The following is a 13,516-nucleotide window of genomic DNA, read 5'->3' on the forward strand; positions in this document are numbered from 1 at the left end:
AGTCAGTGGTTTCATAGTAAGATACTTTTAAAAACGCATGAACATAGTGGCTTTCTCAGCCTGCAAACCAACAGGCTTGTTGGGCTGAACCTACTGTGTTTGAGGGATTTTCCTGGTCACCTCATGGTGTGATCTCTCTTCCTTGTGGAGCTCTGCTCTCCAGCTTTTGCCACACAAGCAGTGATCCACTGGTACATTCTCCCTGCTCTGTTTGAAACTTGAGTTTCAAACTGCAGTTTCCCAGCTGCTGCAATTCCTGCAGTGTTTGCCTGCAGGTTTTGTCTCCCCCTCAGCAGCAGTTATGGCACCTGGGGAACTGTGCATTGTTGGGTTGTGCAGCCCATCTGATTGAAAAAATTGTTGCTTTTCAAATAATTTGTTTGGAACGCTGTCATAGAGATATACAATAGCTGTAGGAATTCCCAAGCCATTGGAGACTTTGGAAGTATTTGTAACTCCTCAAACTTTTGCCCCGAAAAATCCAAATATTGAATGAATTTTGAGTTGGTTATGTCAGAGGACACTATAAATGTGTTTCTATGTGTTGTAGGAATGAGTTGGAGCCCTTCTACAGTAGATTAATGTACCATTTCCTAACTTCTCTGGGCCAAAAGGTGATTATAGATGGCTAAACTGGGTAAAACTAGATAAAATAGACTGAAATACTTGAATGGAACTAAAAGTCAGGCAAGTAGTGTGTTGCTCTGTGCAAGCCAGGCTATACACAAGGTACTCAAGGCATAAAACAGATGTCACTGGGACACGAGTAGCTCAAGCTGTACTCTCAGTTAGCAGATGTAGGGTTATTTTTTCCCCCCTCTTGGCAAGTCTCTGCTCTTTTTCCCTTAAATCTGCTATTAAAAACCAGATGTTTGATAAAACTTTTACTGGATCTGCAAAACCCTGTGACTGGAAAAGGAGCTGCCAGGATGGAGAGGTGTGGAAACTTTTGAGCCTGAAAGGGAATTGTGTCAGGACTTAACAATTGTTACTTTATCTATGTTCTTGCACCAAGCAGCATCTACAGACCACCCACCTCCAGACAGTGTCTTCTTACAGGAACCTGGGAGTGATTTTCTCCCCTACACCATGACCAGTGACACTCACTTGTTGGTTTTATGTTGAGGAAGGTCTTTTTCAGCTTTTTCGTGCTAGTCTTACTCATTATTTATTTTCTTTATTTCATCCTAATTTGTCTAAATTTTGTTTTCCTTTACTTGGTTAAAGGGCTGCAAACCAGCACCTCTTCAGCAGTGTTCTGTGGTGGCCCCTCTCTAGCAGTGATTCTGGGATGATTTGTGCAGATGCCATGACTGGAGGCACTCCAGTACCCGAGGGAGTAACTTCAAATCCTTTCTTTCTTCCTGCAGCTGCCTCCAGAGCCTCAGTGAAGGGGATGTTGCAAGGGCTGGGATCTCCTCCTGATGCCTTACCCAACGTGATGTTTAGGAGAGTGCTGTGACACAGCAGGGCATAGCAGCCCCTTCAGGGTATGGTGTCACTGTGGTTCACACCAATCACTGTCCTGTCTTTCCCAGGTTGTCACCCATCACTCCTGTAACTAACTAGAAAACAAGTGTTTAGAAAAATAATGGGATATTGTGATGGGGCCAACTCGGGATTCTTTCCATCTCTTGAACAGACTTTTATTTGGGGTTAAGGGTATGTCTAGCCTGGTTTTAGAGGTGATGGAGCAGTTCAGTTCTGCAGCTGATGGGTCTCTCCTGAGTTAAGACTTGACCAGAACATTATTCTCACATCCCAGGAGCTTCCTGCTGTGTCTTGAGATGTTTGTTGGTTGTGTTTGGATATTGACAGTGCTGTTTCTCTGAGAGTCACCAGCTGGAACGTCACATAAAGCATGTGGCAGCTTTAAACCTTGGGTGATGGTTCCTGTTTCTGTACAGAATGCACTATTCTATCTAATTCCATTTCTGGGATTTTAATCAGTCTCATACTAGTGTCTTTTCTGTGACACTTTTTTGCCCAATTCTTTTTGAGGGATCTTAAGAAATCCTTCCTTAAATATTACTGACTTAAGATGATCAGGGTAGAAAAACGAATATTCAGGACAAGGTGATTATTAATTATTCAGAACAAAAGAATGTAGCAGCTGTTTTCAAAACCACATGGAGGTGTTTTGGGTAGAAAAACAGTGGTACTGGTGTTTTGTACTTCAGATTTCCTGATGCTGCCCTTTTGGTGAAGGCATAGTTGTTCTTGTCTGCCTGGTGGGGAAAATACTGTCAGAAAACAATGCTGTTGGTTCAGGACTTAGGAGTTTCACATGCAAGTCTGGTCCCATTTGCAGGATGTATCTGGTGCCTTTTTATATATCCCTACCTTTATAATAGCTCTTGAAATTTCAGAAGCTGTTGCCTTGATTCTTCTGTTTAATTTAAATCCCCATTTCCTGTCCATCCAGAACTTTTGAGGTATAGGAAGGGGAGCTAGCCTTTCTAGAAGATGTGATTCAGAGTTAACAGGGGCACTTCTATTCTTCATTAGCTTGGCTGGTATTCTGAAGAACTAAAAGACACATGAGATTTAATTCTTCTTATTCTACTCTTTTTCCCCCTTCTATCCAGTTAGCTCACATGCCAAGTGTCCTGCTATGCTGATGTTTCTGGATGTGAGCAAAAATTAATTCTTCTGGTTTAAAAAGAAGTTACCAAATACTCATTCTTGCCTGACCTGAGGAAAGCCAGGAAGTCCCCACGAGTCAGTGGTATCACGGTGGTGGCATTTTACAAGATAGCATAAATAGTTACAGTAATTCTGTGAATTATTAGTTTGTATGATAGCTATCCAGCACCTAAAGAATTTAACTTCATGCTGAAAAAAAAACAGCACCAAGTTTTCATCTTCCTCTAATGAATGAAATCAATATTTTTGTGGCTGCAGTTGTAAAAAACCCAAATATTACAGGACTTTACTGAAAGTGCAGTTCTCACTGGCAGAGTCCAATGTTATGTCATGCAGCTTCTTTTTCCAGTGAGGGAAGTAAAAAGTGGATTTGTTTTGGCAGAGTAGCCCTGAGTCAGAGATGAGAGCCTTAAGTCAGAGATGACTTAGGTCTTGATACTGACAGATTTTTAGAGCTAAAAGGCAGCAGAAATTGCTGTGGGCTCTTCTTTCACAAAGATTCACTGGTACATATGGTGACAAGAAGACCAGAATTCCTGGGCTGTTGTTCAGCTCAAAGGTGTGTCTCAGCCTCTGGTTCTGCCCAAATTTAATCCTGTTCCTCACTCTTCTAGAGCCCCCTGGGAACAGCCCCGTGGTCACAGGTGACAGAGCTGCCAGGCCCCAGGGGCTGTGGAGTGAGTTGTGCTCTGCTCCTCACCTCTCCCAGTGGTCAAATAAAACTGGTTGTGACTTAATGGAGCGTTTGGTTAAACATGCTTTGATTAGCACTGCAGGAATTTGCAAAATGTGACACCTGTCAGCTGGTGTCAGCTGAAATGAAAGTGCCCAATCTTATCCCTGGCCACAACTAATTACAGATCTGTTAGTAATGACCAGGTCATTCATCTGCCCACATTCATCTTGTGCTTGAGATTTTCTGTGGTCATGACATGCAGCACTTGTTTTACTGGGATTTGTTTGTTATCCAGTTAGGGGGTGAGTCTCAGCGCCAAGATCTGAAGAAAATGTATCTATAGCAATCAAGATATCTTCATGATCTTGTTCATTTCTTCCTGGAAGCCACACTTCAGCAGTTTTGCTGAAGCCCTCACAGGTACCTGGTCTTTGCTTGACCTCCCAGATTCTTCCTTTTTGAGCTTAGCTAGAAGTTGTCTGTCCAGCCAAACTGTCCTCCCCTTGCATTTGCTCATTTTCTTGCCTCTTGGGGTGGACTGGGCTCTTGTGCTTGGGGAAGCTGTCCTTGATGATCAGACATTGCCCCTTCAGGCCCCCTCCATAGCACTGTACAGATCAGATCAGCCTTCTGAACAAACTGTAAGCTGGCTGTTTATTTTGTTACTCGTCATCTTCATTTCTCTTGGGACCTTCAACTGGGTACAGTTGAGTACTGAAAGAGTTTCTGTAATAGAAGTATAGGTGTGTTATGTGGTAGCCTCTGGTGCTAGCTGTGTGACTTTTTGATATGTATGAGTCAAATCTTTAATTGAAAATGAAATTTAGAACTGCATAATGTCAGTAATTCCTTTTTGTGGTTAATGTGATGCAGATTTGCTGTCTGACTGAGAGAAGTTTAAAGTGTTCAGTCTTTTGTTCAGGAAATGTCCTAATCTATTAGCATATGTCTGAAGTGGCTTTTAGGAATTAAAGGCAGTGTGTCCTACTGTTGGGAGGTCTGTTTTTAAAACCATGGAAGTCAAACAGCAATTTTTTTTTCTGTCTAGGGCTGCAGCTGTAGAAGTTTGTGACTTGTTTAATAATTTCCAGAGATAGAAAAATGTATATGGGCTGTGAGGATTCAGGTACCACACCCTGTGTAGTCTCCAGGGGAAAAGCTGTCTGCTCTCACTGCAAGTTATATCCTCAGGAAGAGAGGAGGGATCAATTCTTCTGCTTGACTGATGTTTCTGTAAATCACTGTGCTCTGCTTTTGTCACTGAAAGGTAGCAGCAGTTCTGTGTTCTTGCGCCCTCTGAGTGATGCATGTTGGCTCTGTCTAGTTGGAGTTGCCACATGATTTCTGGGCTCAGTGGGAGTTGTTTTTCTTGAGGATGAAGTTGTTCTTTCCAAATCTTCCTTTTGTGAAAACAGTTCTTTTCCCCATTAAAATTTTCCCTGCTGCGTTTCAAAATCGAATTGAAAAAGCATTGCATAAGAACTGGGAAAACAAGCATGTGTCATCTGTCAAACAGAGTGAGCTGCAGCCAGTCAGAACACTGATAGCCCTTCAAAGATCTAAAAATTGTGGGGAACTTCCTGTCAGTGGAACAGGCATTGCTGAGGAGAAAACTAGCGTTTTATTTCCATGTTTGATTTCAGTTATTTTCTCACTGTGTTTATTTCTTATTTTATTTCTCACAGCACAGTTTTTTTTTATTCCATTTTAAGCTTATGAAATTTTAATCAAACCATGATTTTTCAGTCCTACAGGACAGCATTTAGAGACTTGTTGTCCCTTCAGAAATAGGGCATAGAAATGTCTTCCTTGTAACTTTTACAGTGTTTGGTGCTGAAATTTCCTGGCTGATAAGGAGAGCAGGGAATCATCCAGCAGCACTCATTGCAAAGACTTATCCTTCTGGTTGTCACAGCATTTTGTGTGTGTTGTACCTAGGGGCATGTGGGTACTTTTGTTTTTATTGGGGTATTTTAATTAAATCTAAACAAATAAAGGGGGCTAGATCTACCATTCTGCACTGTGCCAAGTTCTGCTTCTCTCAGAAGCTGTTTGTCATGTGGTGAGTGGCAGAGTGTGAAAACACTGAGGAAAAGCTCTGCTCCAGTTGGGTGATGTCTTGAATTGCTTTGGCTGCATGCTCTGATCCTCTGTGTGTGTAATGCAGCAGCCTGGGGCACACTGTCATGAATTACCCCACCAGAAAATATGGGAAGACTCTACTACTGTGCTACCTAATTAATGTATTTTTGTTGCTGTTCATTGTAAGGCGATAGTCCTTGAATAACTAAGGAGTGAAAATAACTGCAAAGGTGACTCATACAAAAAACTTGTACCAAACATTACAGCCATTGCTGTAAAAGACAATAAAAAATGTTTCTATAAATACATACTACAGCACTTAGACAAGTCTCTGGGGCCAGATAGGATCCAGTCAAGGGCACTGAAGGAGCTGGCAGAGGTGCTCACTGAGCCATTTTCCATCATTTCCCAGCCTTCCTGGCTAACCAGGAAGGTCCCACTTGACTGGATGCTTGCAGATGTAGTACCCAGCTCGAAGGAGGGTCAGAAAATGGATCTGGGGACTACAGCCTGACTTCAGAGGAGTGGAAGGTTGTAGAACAGACCACCTTCCATGCCGTCATATGGCACATTCAGGACAGCCAGGGGTCAGTCCCTGCCAGAACGTGCTTAGGAGAGGCAGATCCTGCCTGACCAACTTGATCTCCTTCTACAGCAAGGTGACTTGCATCATGGATGAGGGATGTATCTACCTGAACCTTAGTAAACCCTTTGACACCATTTCTCCTGGAGAAACTGGCTGCTCAGGGCTTGGGCAGGTGTACTCTTGGCTGGGTTTAAAACTGGATGGCTGGGCTCAGGGAGTGAAGGGGAATGAACTACATCCCTGTGGGGCAGGGCACTGGTGGAGCTCCCCAGGGTTCAGTATTGGGACCAGTCCTGCTTAGGACCTTTATGAGTGTTCTGGACAAGGGAATGGAGTGCATCCTAAGCACAGTAATCCCATGGAGCACTCCAGGCTGGGAGGAAAGTGGCTGGAAGGGGGCCCATCAGGGAAGGACCTGGGGTTCTGGTTGACAGCTCCTGAATATGAGCCAGCATGGGTGCAGATGGCCAAAAATGCCAAGGGCATCCTGGCCTGTGTGAAAAATGGTGTGTGAAGCAGGAATAGGGAAGTGACTGTCTCCCTCTTTTAGATTCAGTTTTGGGCCTCTTGCTGCAATACAGATTTTGGAGGGCTGGAGCATGTCCAGAGAAGGGAAGGGGCTGAAGCACAAGTCTGATGGGGAGCAGGTGGAGAAGCTGGTGTGGCACAGGCTGGACAAGAGGAGGCTTGAGAGGATCTTCTTGCTCCCCACAACTCCCTGACAGGAGGATGGAACCAGGTGGGGTCAGGCTCTGCTCCCAGGGGACAAGAGACGAGAGAAGCTGACCTCAAGCTCTGCCAGAGAAGGTTTAGATTGGATATCAGGGAAAATTTCTTCCCTGAAAGGGCTGTCCAGCTCTGGCAGAGGTGGAGGAGTCATCATCCCTCGAGGGACTTAAAAGACAAGGCACTTGGGGATGTGGGTTAGTGGTGGCCTTGGCAGTGCTGGGTATTGGTTTGACTTAATGATCTTGGAGGTCCTTCCCAAAATAAATGATCCTATGATTTTATTCCGACTCTGTTTAATAGATGTAATTTCATTACCCCAATCAAAGGTTTGTTCCTAGGGAAATAGTGACTGTTTTAAAGTAATATAAAACCATAGTCAATTAGGGTTTGGGGGGTTTTTTTCCTAATCAGTATAATTGCAGCGTGTTGGTTTTATCACAGTATCCTGATTTTAATTATTTGCCGCTTGGGAGAACTGTTTCTTGCATGAAACTTTATATTCAAAGCCGAGGCAGATGGGCGTGAAAGCACAAGCTGAAAGTAAATAGCAGTCCCTCCAGGTGCTGCTCTTAGCAGGCAGCTTTTAGAAATTCTATCCAGAGTATCTAGTTTGAGAAAGTCAGACCAAGCTGGACTTTGTATTTTAGGACTTTCAAGACAGGATTTAGTGCAAGAAACTGGAGATTGGTTGCCGGGGCTTTTAATGGTGAGTTATTGGCATCAAGATGTTGTGCAGAGCAGAAGGCATCTGCTGAGGGCGATTCTGCAGCCCATTCCTCTGCTCTGATGCCTTCTGCTTTGAAGTTTAGATAATGTGGCTCCTTAAATAGAGCAAACAAAATAAAATGTCATGCAAGCCCAATTCTTAATATTTTGTATTGTTGTTGTTCCATGCAAGTTGGAATTAAACAGAATGGTTATTCAAAACAAGTCTAGATCGAATAAACCTAGTGTTTAATTCACATATTAGAGAATAGTTTTCATCAGGTCATTAACAAAAATCATCCCATAAAGGAAGAAAGTGTGGTACTCTGCTGGTTTCCAGAAGCAGAACAATGGATTTGTTTTTCTGAATGTTTCTTTCATTGCAGCAGCTCATTTACTGGCTTCTTACATTTTTACTTCCATTTTGTACTGTTTTTCTCACTCACAAATCCAGTGGCCCACAGAAGCATTCTTACCACCTAAATCTTTGATACCTCTGCTGTTGTATTCACTTCGGATTTAAAAATGTTCCATAATAACATCTGATAAGCTTACCTGGAGTGCAGTTAACTCGAGTTTTATACAAGTTAAAATCAAGTTCTGAGATGTGATGTGCAAAAAAGCCCCTAAGCAACCAAAACCAAAAAAAAAATCCCAACAAAAAATCAGCGTTGTGTGTTTTCTCTTTTTAAAAATCATCTTTGTTCCTGGCGAGCTGCTGGCTCAGTGTGCTCCTCTGAGGCTGAGCAAGTGCCCGATGCTGGGTTTGTTTTTCGGGAAAGCCCAGCTCTGGGCAGTTCAGACCTCTCATGCTGGGTGAGGAGGTATCCAGCAGCACTTGGAGGGGCTTGGAGCTCTGGAGCATGTCCCCACCAAGGGCTGGGGCTGGCTGGAGAGGTGGAGAGGGTTGCTGGGGCTATGAGCAGGGCAGCAGCAGCTGCTCCTCCTCCTGTAGCTTCAGCCTCGGAGCTGCCAGCAGCTTCACTCCGCCTCTCAGCACAGGAGGAGAGAGGCAGGGACAGGTTCCTGCCATGCCATGAGCCAAGGATTTTCTGTGCCCAGCCACAAGAAGACGTGTGCCTGCTCTGCATGAGATCCTGGTGACTGGGTGGGTGATAGAGGTGAAAAGGCTGTTGTGTATTTATCACCGTCATGTCTCTGCTTGATCAAAGTGAAACATCAAGTAGATGATAAAATTATATTTCATTTAGTGTGGCTGTGACTGAAAAGGGACATCCTGCTGCTCTGCTTGTGTGTTTTTCCTGCCCTTCATCCTGCTGCCTCCCCTGGGACAGGGCTGTGTGTAGCATCAGCTTAGCAGAAAGACCGTGCTTGGGTCTCTCTGGATTTTCTTTCCTTTCTCTTTCTTTTCCCTCGGCAGATCCTGTTCAACCACACAAGGCTCTGGTGGCCAGGGAGGAGGCAGTGTCAGGCAGGCAGGAGGCTGGAAGAGGCAGGAGCTCTCCCTTCTCCCACACCACTGTGAGCTGCTGCTGGCCTTGGCTGGGGGAGGATGCCCTGACCCCTTGCTCCCAGTGGAGTTCAGTGCCTCTGTTTGACCCAGACAGACACTGCTGCTTGGTCTGTGGGACCACACCTCCAGTGTGAGATGTGCTCTGCCCGTCCTGCTCTTTCTGGAGGTACAGGGAAGGCACAAAGCCACCCCAGGCCGTGTTCTTACTTGGAATTCTCACTTCCCTGGGAGAAGGCACGAACCCACCAGAGGTCAAGTTCTGCCTGCAGTTCAGGCAGGCACTTTCTGTTCATCTGCTTTGGTTCAATCATCTGCTTCCAAGTGCCATGAGGTGCCTAGCTTATTTAAAGTGTTTTCTTCACACATGTAACATATTCCAGTGGGACTCTGAGAATTTTTTTTGTCTTTGTAATTATTTAAGTCCTTCTCAAAACCAAAGTTAAAGAACTACTCACAGGTTTTAAGCAAAGCGTGGCATGGGAAGTTGCTGCTGTATGGATCAGTGGAATGTAAAATATTTTTCCGTACTGAAGAGTTTAGTTTGGGATTCTTCTATGAAATTACACAACAAAACAATGCTAAATAATACAAGTAAAGGATGCGGGACAGGACTTCTTGGTATAAATTTCAGATTTTCTTGCTCTTGGCCACTGTATTTTGTACTCCTTTTACTAGTCTCTGAGTGGCAGCGTTTCTCTTCAGTCCTGATTTTTCTGTTATTCCTACAAAAAACAAGATTTATATTTAAAATAAAACTGATTGAAACCGGTGGAGGAAAAACTTTAAAGGTGACAGTAGAGCTTTGTATTGCAGACTTACGTGTTGTGATTAGGGTCATTTCCAAAGAACCTGAGTTATGGAAGTGACTAATTGTGAATTCAGTTGACTTAGAGTTCAGGCAGTAACGATAAGTAGCTTTGATTAAGGGGGGCAGCCTTGCAAAACCCTCAAACCCTCCATGAAATTTTATACAATACACCTTGGCACATAAGACCTGCCTCTCAAATGAGAGAGAAAACCTCTTTGTGTTGTGGTGGTTAATATGAAATTACTGCAGGCTGCACAGCATCCCTGTGGCTGGCACGTGGGACCGGGCTGCGGGCAGGCTGCACGTGCTGCAGGTTAAGTAGGTCTGGCAGGAGGCAGGCAGGGGACACACAGACATGGTTTTCAGGGCGTCAGAAAGTTGTTTGTGTAAACTAGTTCAGTCAGTGACTTTGTGTGGGGGATAATCCCGTGGTTTGGAGGTGCCTGAATACTCCGGGCAGGATGGGTAAACACAAGGTCCTAGAGGAAAGAGTGGTGTGGAAAATTGTCCTTTCACGTTTCTGCAGACACTCAGAGCTAGAATTCGTGGCTGAGGAGGCAGGAATGGGTTGCACCTCAGCACAGAAAGTCGCTGGATTTAATATCTCCAAGCCACGAAGTGTTTTCCAGCATTTCTTCTGCTTTCTGCAATCCCCTGAAGTTGTGCTGTGTGGGCAGGTGGCACAGGAGGCAGCTCAGGAAAAGCTGCTCTGAAGAGGTTGGGGATGGTTTTAATAAAGTGGCTCCAAAATGAGATGGAGAAAGAACAAAAACACATGCTGCTCATGCACATCACATGGGCAGAGGTGGAAGCCAGGAGGACACAGGCCTTTAATCTTTTGCCCAGCAAATTGCCAAAGTTAATCAGGTTGTGAAAGTACTCAGCAAAATTTCTTTTTCGTGATTTTAAGCCTCTGAAAGGCAGTAGCTTTTTGATGTACAAGTTCTCTCTGTTAAGTGCTTCCAGAATAAAAATTATTTTATAAAATTTCATCAAACTTCTCCTTTTTGAAAGGTGCAGTTGAAATAATGAACTTGCTTTGTGAGTTTGGTGGGGAGCAGCACTGTGCGTAAATGCATTTAGGTGTACAGTCTTGTCCTGATTTTTTTTTTTTTTTCGATTGTTATATAAATGTTCTAAATTAAAACAGGTTAGATTGAATCATGCTGTTTACTGACCTAGTAGACCAGATTTGATAATTTAAAGTGTCTTTAAAATCATGGTGCACGTGTCTGATTAGTGTGTTAGCTTCTGCAGTCAGTGTGGTCCGAGTAAATGATGTAGAAATGTACCATGTGCATGAAGAATCTGTATCTTCAAAGCTTAAAGCTAAATCCCTTGTTTATGAAATCTTTCCATATATGAATTTTGTATTTTGTTTGGGAGATGGCCACACGAGTTTTGTGGGAGGAGTATATAACAATTAATATTCTCTGATAGTCGACATGATAAGCCCCCCAAAAAGTACATAAAGCTATGAACACCTTTTCTTGAACACCTTTTCTTGACAGGGCTTGAAGACTGCTGAGGAACACACCATTTGAATCATTTAGGCATTAAAATAGTCATACCCATGGAAGAGGCACAAGACTTACCCGAACAACCAGTAAGTACATTTAAAAAAGGCTGAAAATGAAAATGAAAAACAAATTAGTGATCTCGCAGTTTTGGTGTACAGTTATGTTAACTAATATTGGAAAAGAAGGCTTATACTTAGTGTATTTATCCAGAGGACAAAAAGCATTTTTTTGTTAATAAGATGTGCTGTACATTTAATTTAATATAATTGTACAGGCAGTAGTAAGAAAGGAATAGTTATGTGTACTGGGGAGTTTCTATGCAAAATGATTTCTTGTTATACTCAGAAAACCAGACTTATTTCAAGCCTGTTGTAAAAAAAAATAAAGTTCACTATTTTAGGGACAGAATCAGCATGCTGGTTATTACAGAGTGTATAGTCTTTAAATCTTCTTATGCTTGAGGTCATGAAAAGATCCTGTGATTAATTGTTTCCACAAATTGGAAGGCATTTTTTAATGACTAATGTGGCAGTGTGTTGAGGTCAGGAAGCATGTCTGAAGGTTAAAGTTGCTACATGTATGTGAAGTATTTGCAATACTGTTTGCATTATCAATAACTGATGTTAACACAGCACAAAGTGTTGGATAGAGAATTTTCAATATAGCATGAGATGAATTAAATCGTGTATCTAAACCATAATAGCATAGGAATTAAGCAGAAATGTTTGTATTAATGTTCTGTTCCCCCAAAAGCCTGGTACAAACTCCACAAGAAATTACCAAGTTACAGTGGCAGTGATGCTTGTGATCTTGGAGACCTTGTCAGATGCACACAGGAACAGAATAATGTGCTTGAGGGCACTTTGGGTGTGCTGTAATTGAAAATATTTAGTGCCTTTTTAATGTGAGATTTTAATGTTCTTCAGTTAAATTAGATAGAAAATAATTTGTAATGTCATTTATGCAATTTTATGACTTAGGAGCAAAGTCAAACGAAATGGAATGTAAACTTAAAATTATTCAGAACCTGGCTTGCCACAACTTGCAGATGATGGTCTGGAGCAATATCCACAAAATGTGAAACTAAGCAGCAAAACCATATAGTTTGTGCTCCAGCTATTTGAGGGGTTTAAAAATTAATTACCTGTACTAAAAATTGCCTCTCTAAATACATCCTTATATAATGAAAACTGTTTTTCAGTGCATGAGAGATGGAGTACAGCTAATTTTCAGTGGTGTGTCCTTTAAGCAGATTCTGCTGTAATACTCAGCTAAAGGTTTTCTTGGTAATTTCTTCTAAGTACCTGATACCAGTCAGTCATTCTGTGGCAGTATATGAGGCTGGATGGATCATAATGAATGAGTGAGGTGATATTTTGGGTGTAATGGCACGTTCTTGCAGGAGGAACTCACCCTGGCATGCTCCTGAGGGTTTCACAGTAATGTTTGTAGCCTGCAGAAACCAAATTTGTGTTCAAGCCAGTGCTGTCTGTGGTGTAATACCCTGTACAGGAGCAGGATCCAGCTGGCACCTGCAGAATGAGAAAAGGTGCTGTATTAGTTTTAGTCAGAAGTCAAAATTCCTAATTTATTACAGAAAAAGCATTCATGTTCCTATCTTTATGCCATATTAAAATATAGGGGGAAAAGAGCCAAAGTAGTGCTGAATCTGTGCAGAATAAGATTTTCTTTAAATTTACAACTGTTTTATTCCATTTTCCCCAAGATTGTCCTTACCAGCCATTTTTTGTGACTGTGTATCTCAGCACCGTTACAAACATAATTAACATGACAATTCTGCTGTACAAGATCCAGTGTCAGCCCTTGTTTTCTAATTAGGAACAGGCTTGTTTTGAGATGAAAAGCCCGTGGACACACTGGTGAGTTCTGGAGTACAAGACAAGGCTGTGTATTCACCACTGTGAACCCTCCAGCCTGTGTTAGTTGTAGCTCTGAACATTTCTGTCTTTGCAGGTGAAAAAAGCCAAGATGCAGGAATCCAGAGAACAGAGCCTGAGGTATGGGATTTTAAATTTGATTTTAGTGTGGAACGCTTCTTTATGGTCTTTTACAATCATAAAGCTTTCGTTTTAGAAATATGCCTCTTGATTTATTTTTTACAGACTTATGGAAGATATAGTTGCATTTATATTGGATATAATTTTCATTAAGTTCCCAATAAAAATAATTAACTGGCACTATGGTATTAAACTTTTTTAAAAAGTGGTTACAAAGAGTCTTAATACCATCATCACACCCATCTTTCACAGAATGAGACTGACAAAACATG

General features: G+C 42.4%; 1 protein-coding gene across 6 annotated transcripts in view; it reads left to right on the plus strand.

Annotated features, from left to right (window-relative positions):
• EYA3 (EYA transcriptional coactivator and phosphatase 3) overlaps positions 1-13,516 on the plus strand; it is a 42,252-nt gene that overhangs the window by 1,011 nt on the left and 27,725 nt on the right. For 5 of the 6 annotated variants that reach the window (XM_066335110.1, XM_066335108.1, XM_066335111.1 and 2 more), the window contains exons 2-3: positions 11,218-11,312; positions 13,201-13,244. In XM_066335110.1, the coding sequence (XP_066191207.1) occupies positions 11,280-11,312; positions 13,201-13,244 (77 nt within the window). In that variant the 5' untranslated portion in view covers positions 11,218-11,279. Of the gene's footprint in view, positions 1-1,370; positions 1,491-11,217; positions 11,313-13,200; positions 13,245-13,516 lie in introns of all 6 variants that reach the window. The other variant, XM_066335109.1, reaches the window with a different exon arrangement.

This window comes from Sylvia atricapilla, chromosome 24, assembly GCF_009819655.1.
Source record: "Sylvia atricapilla isolate bSylAtr1 chromosome 24, bSylAtr1.pri, whole genome shotgun sequence".
NCBI lineage: Eukaryota > Metazoa > Chordata > Aves > Passeriformes > Sylviidae > Sylvia > Sylvia atricapilla.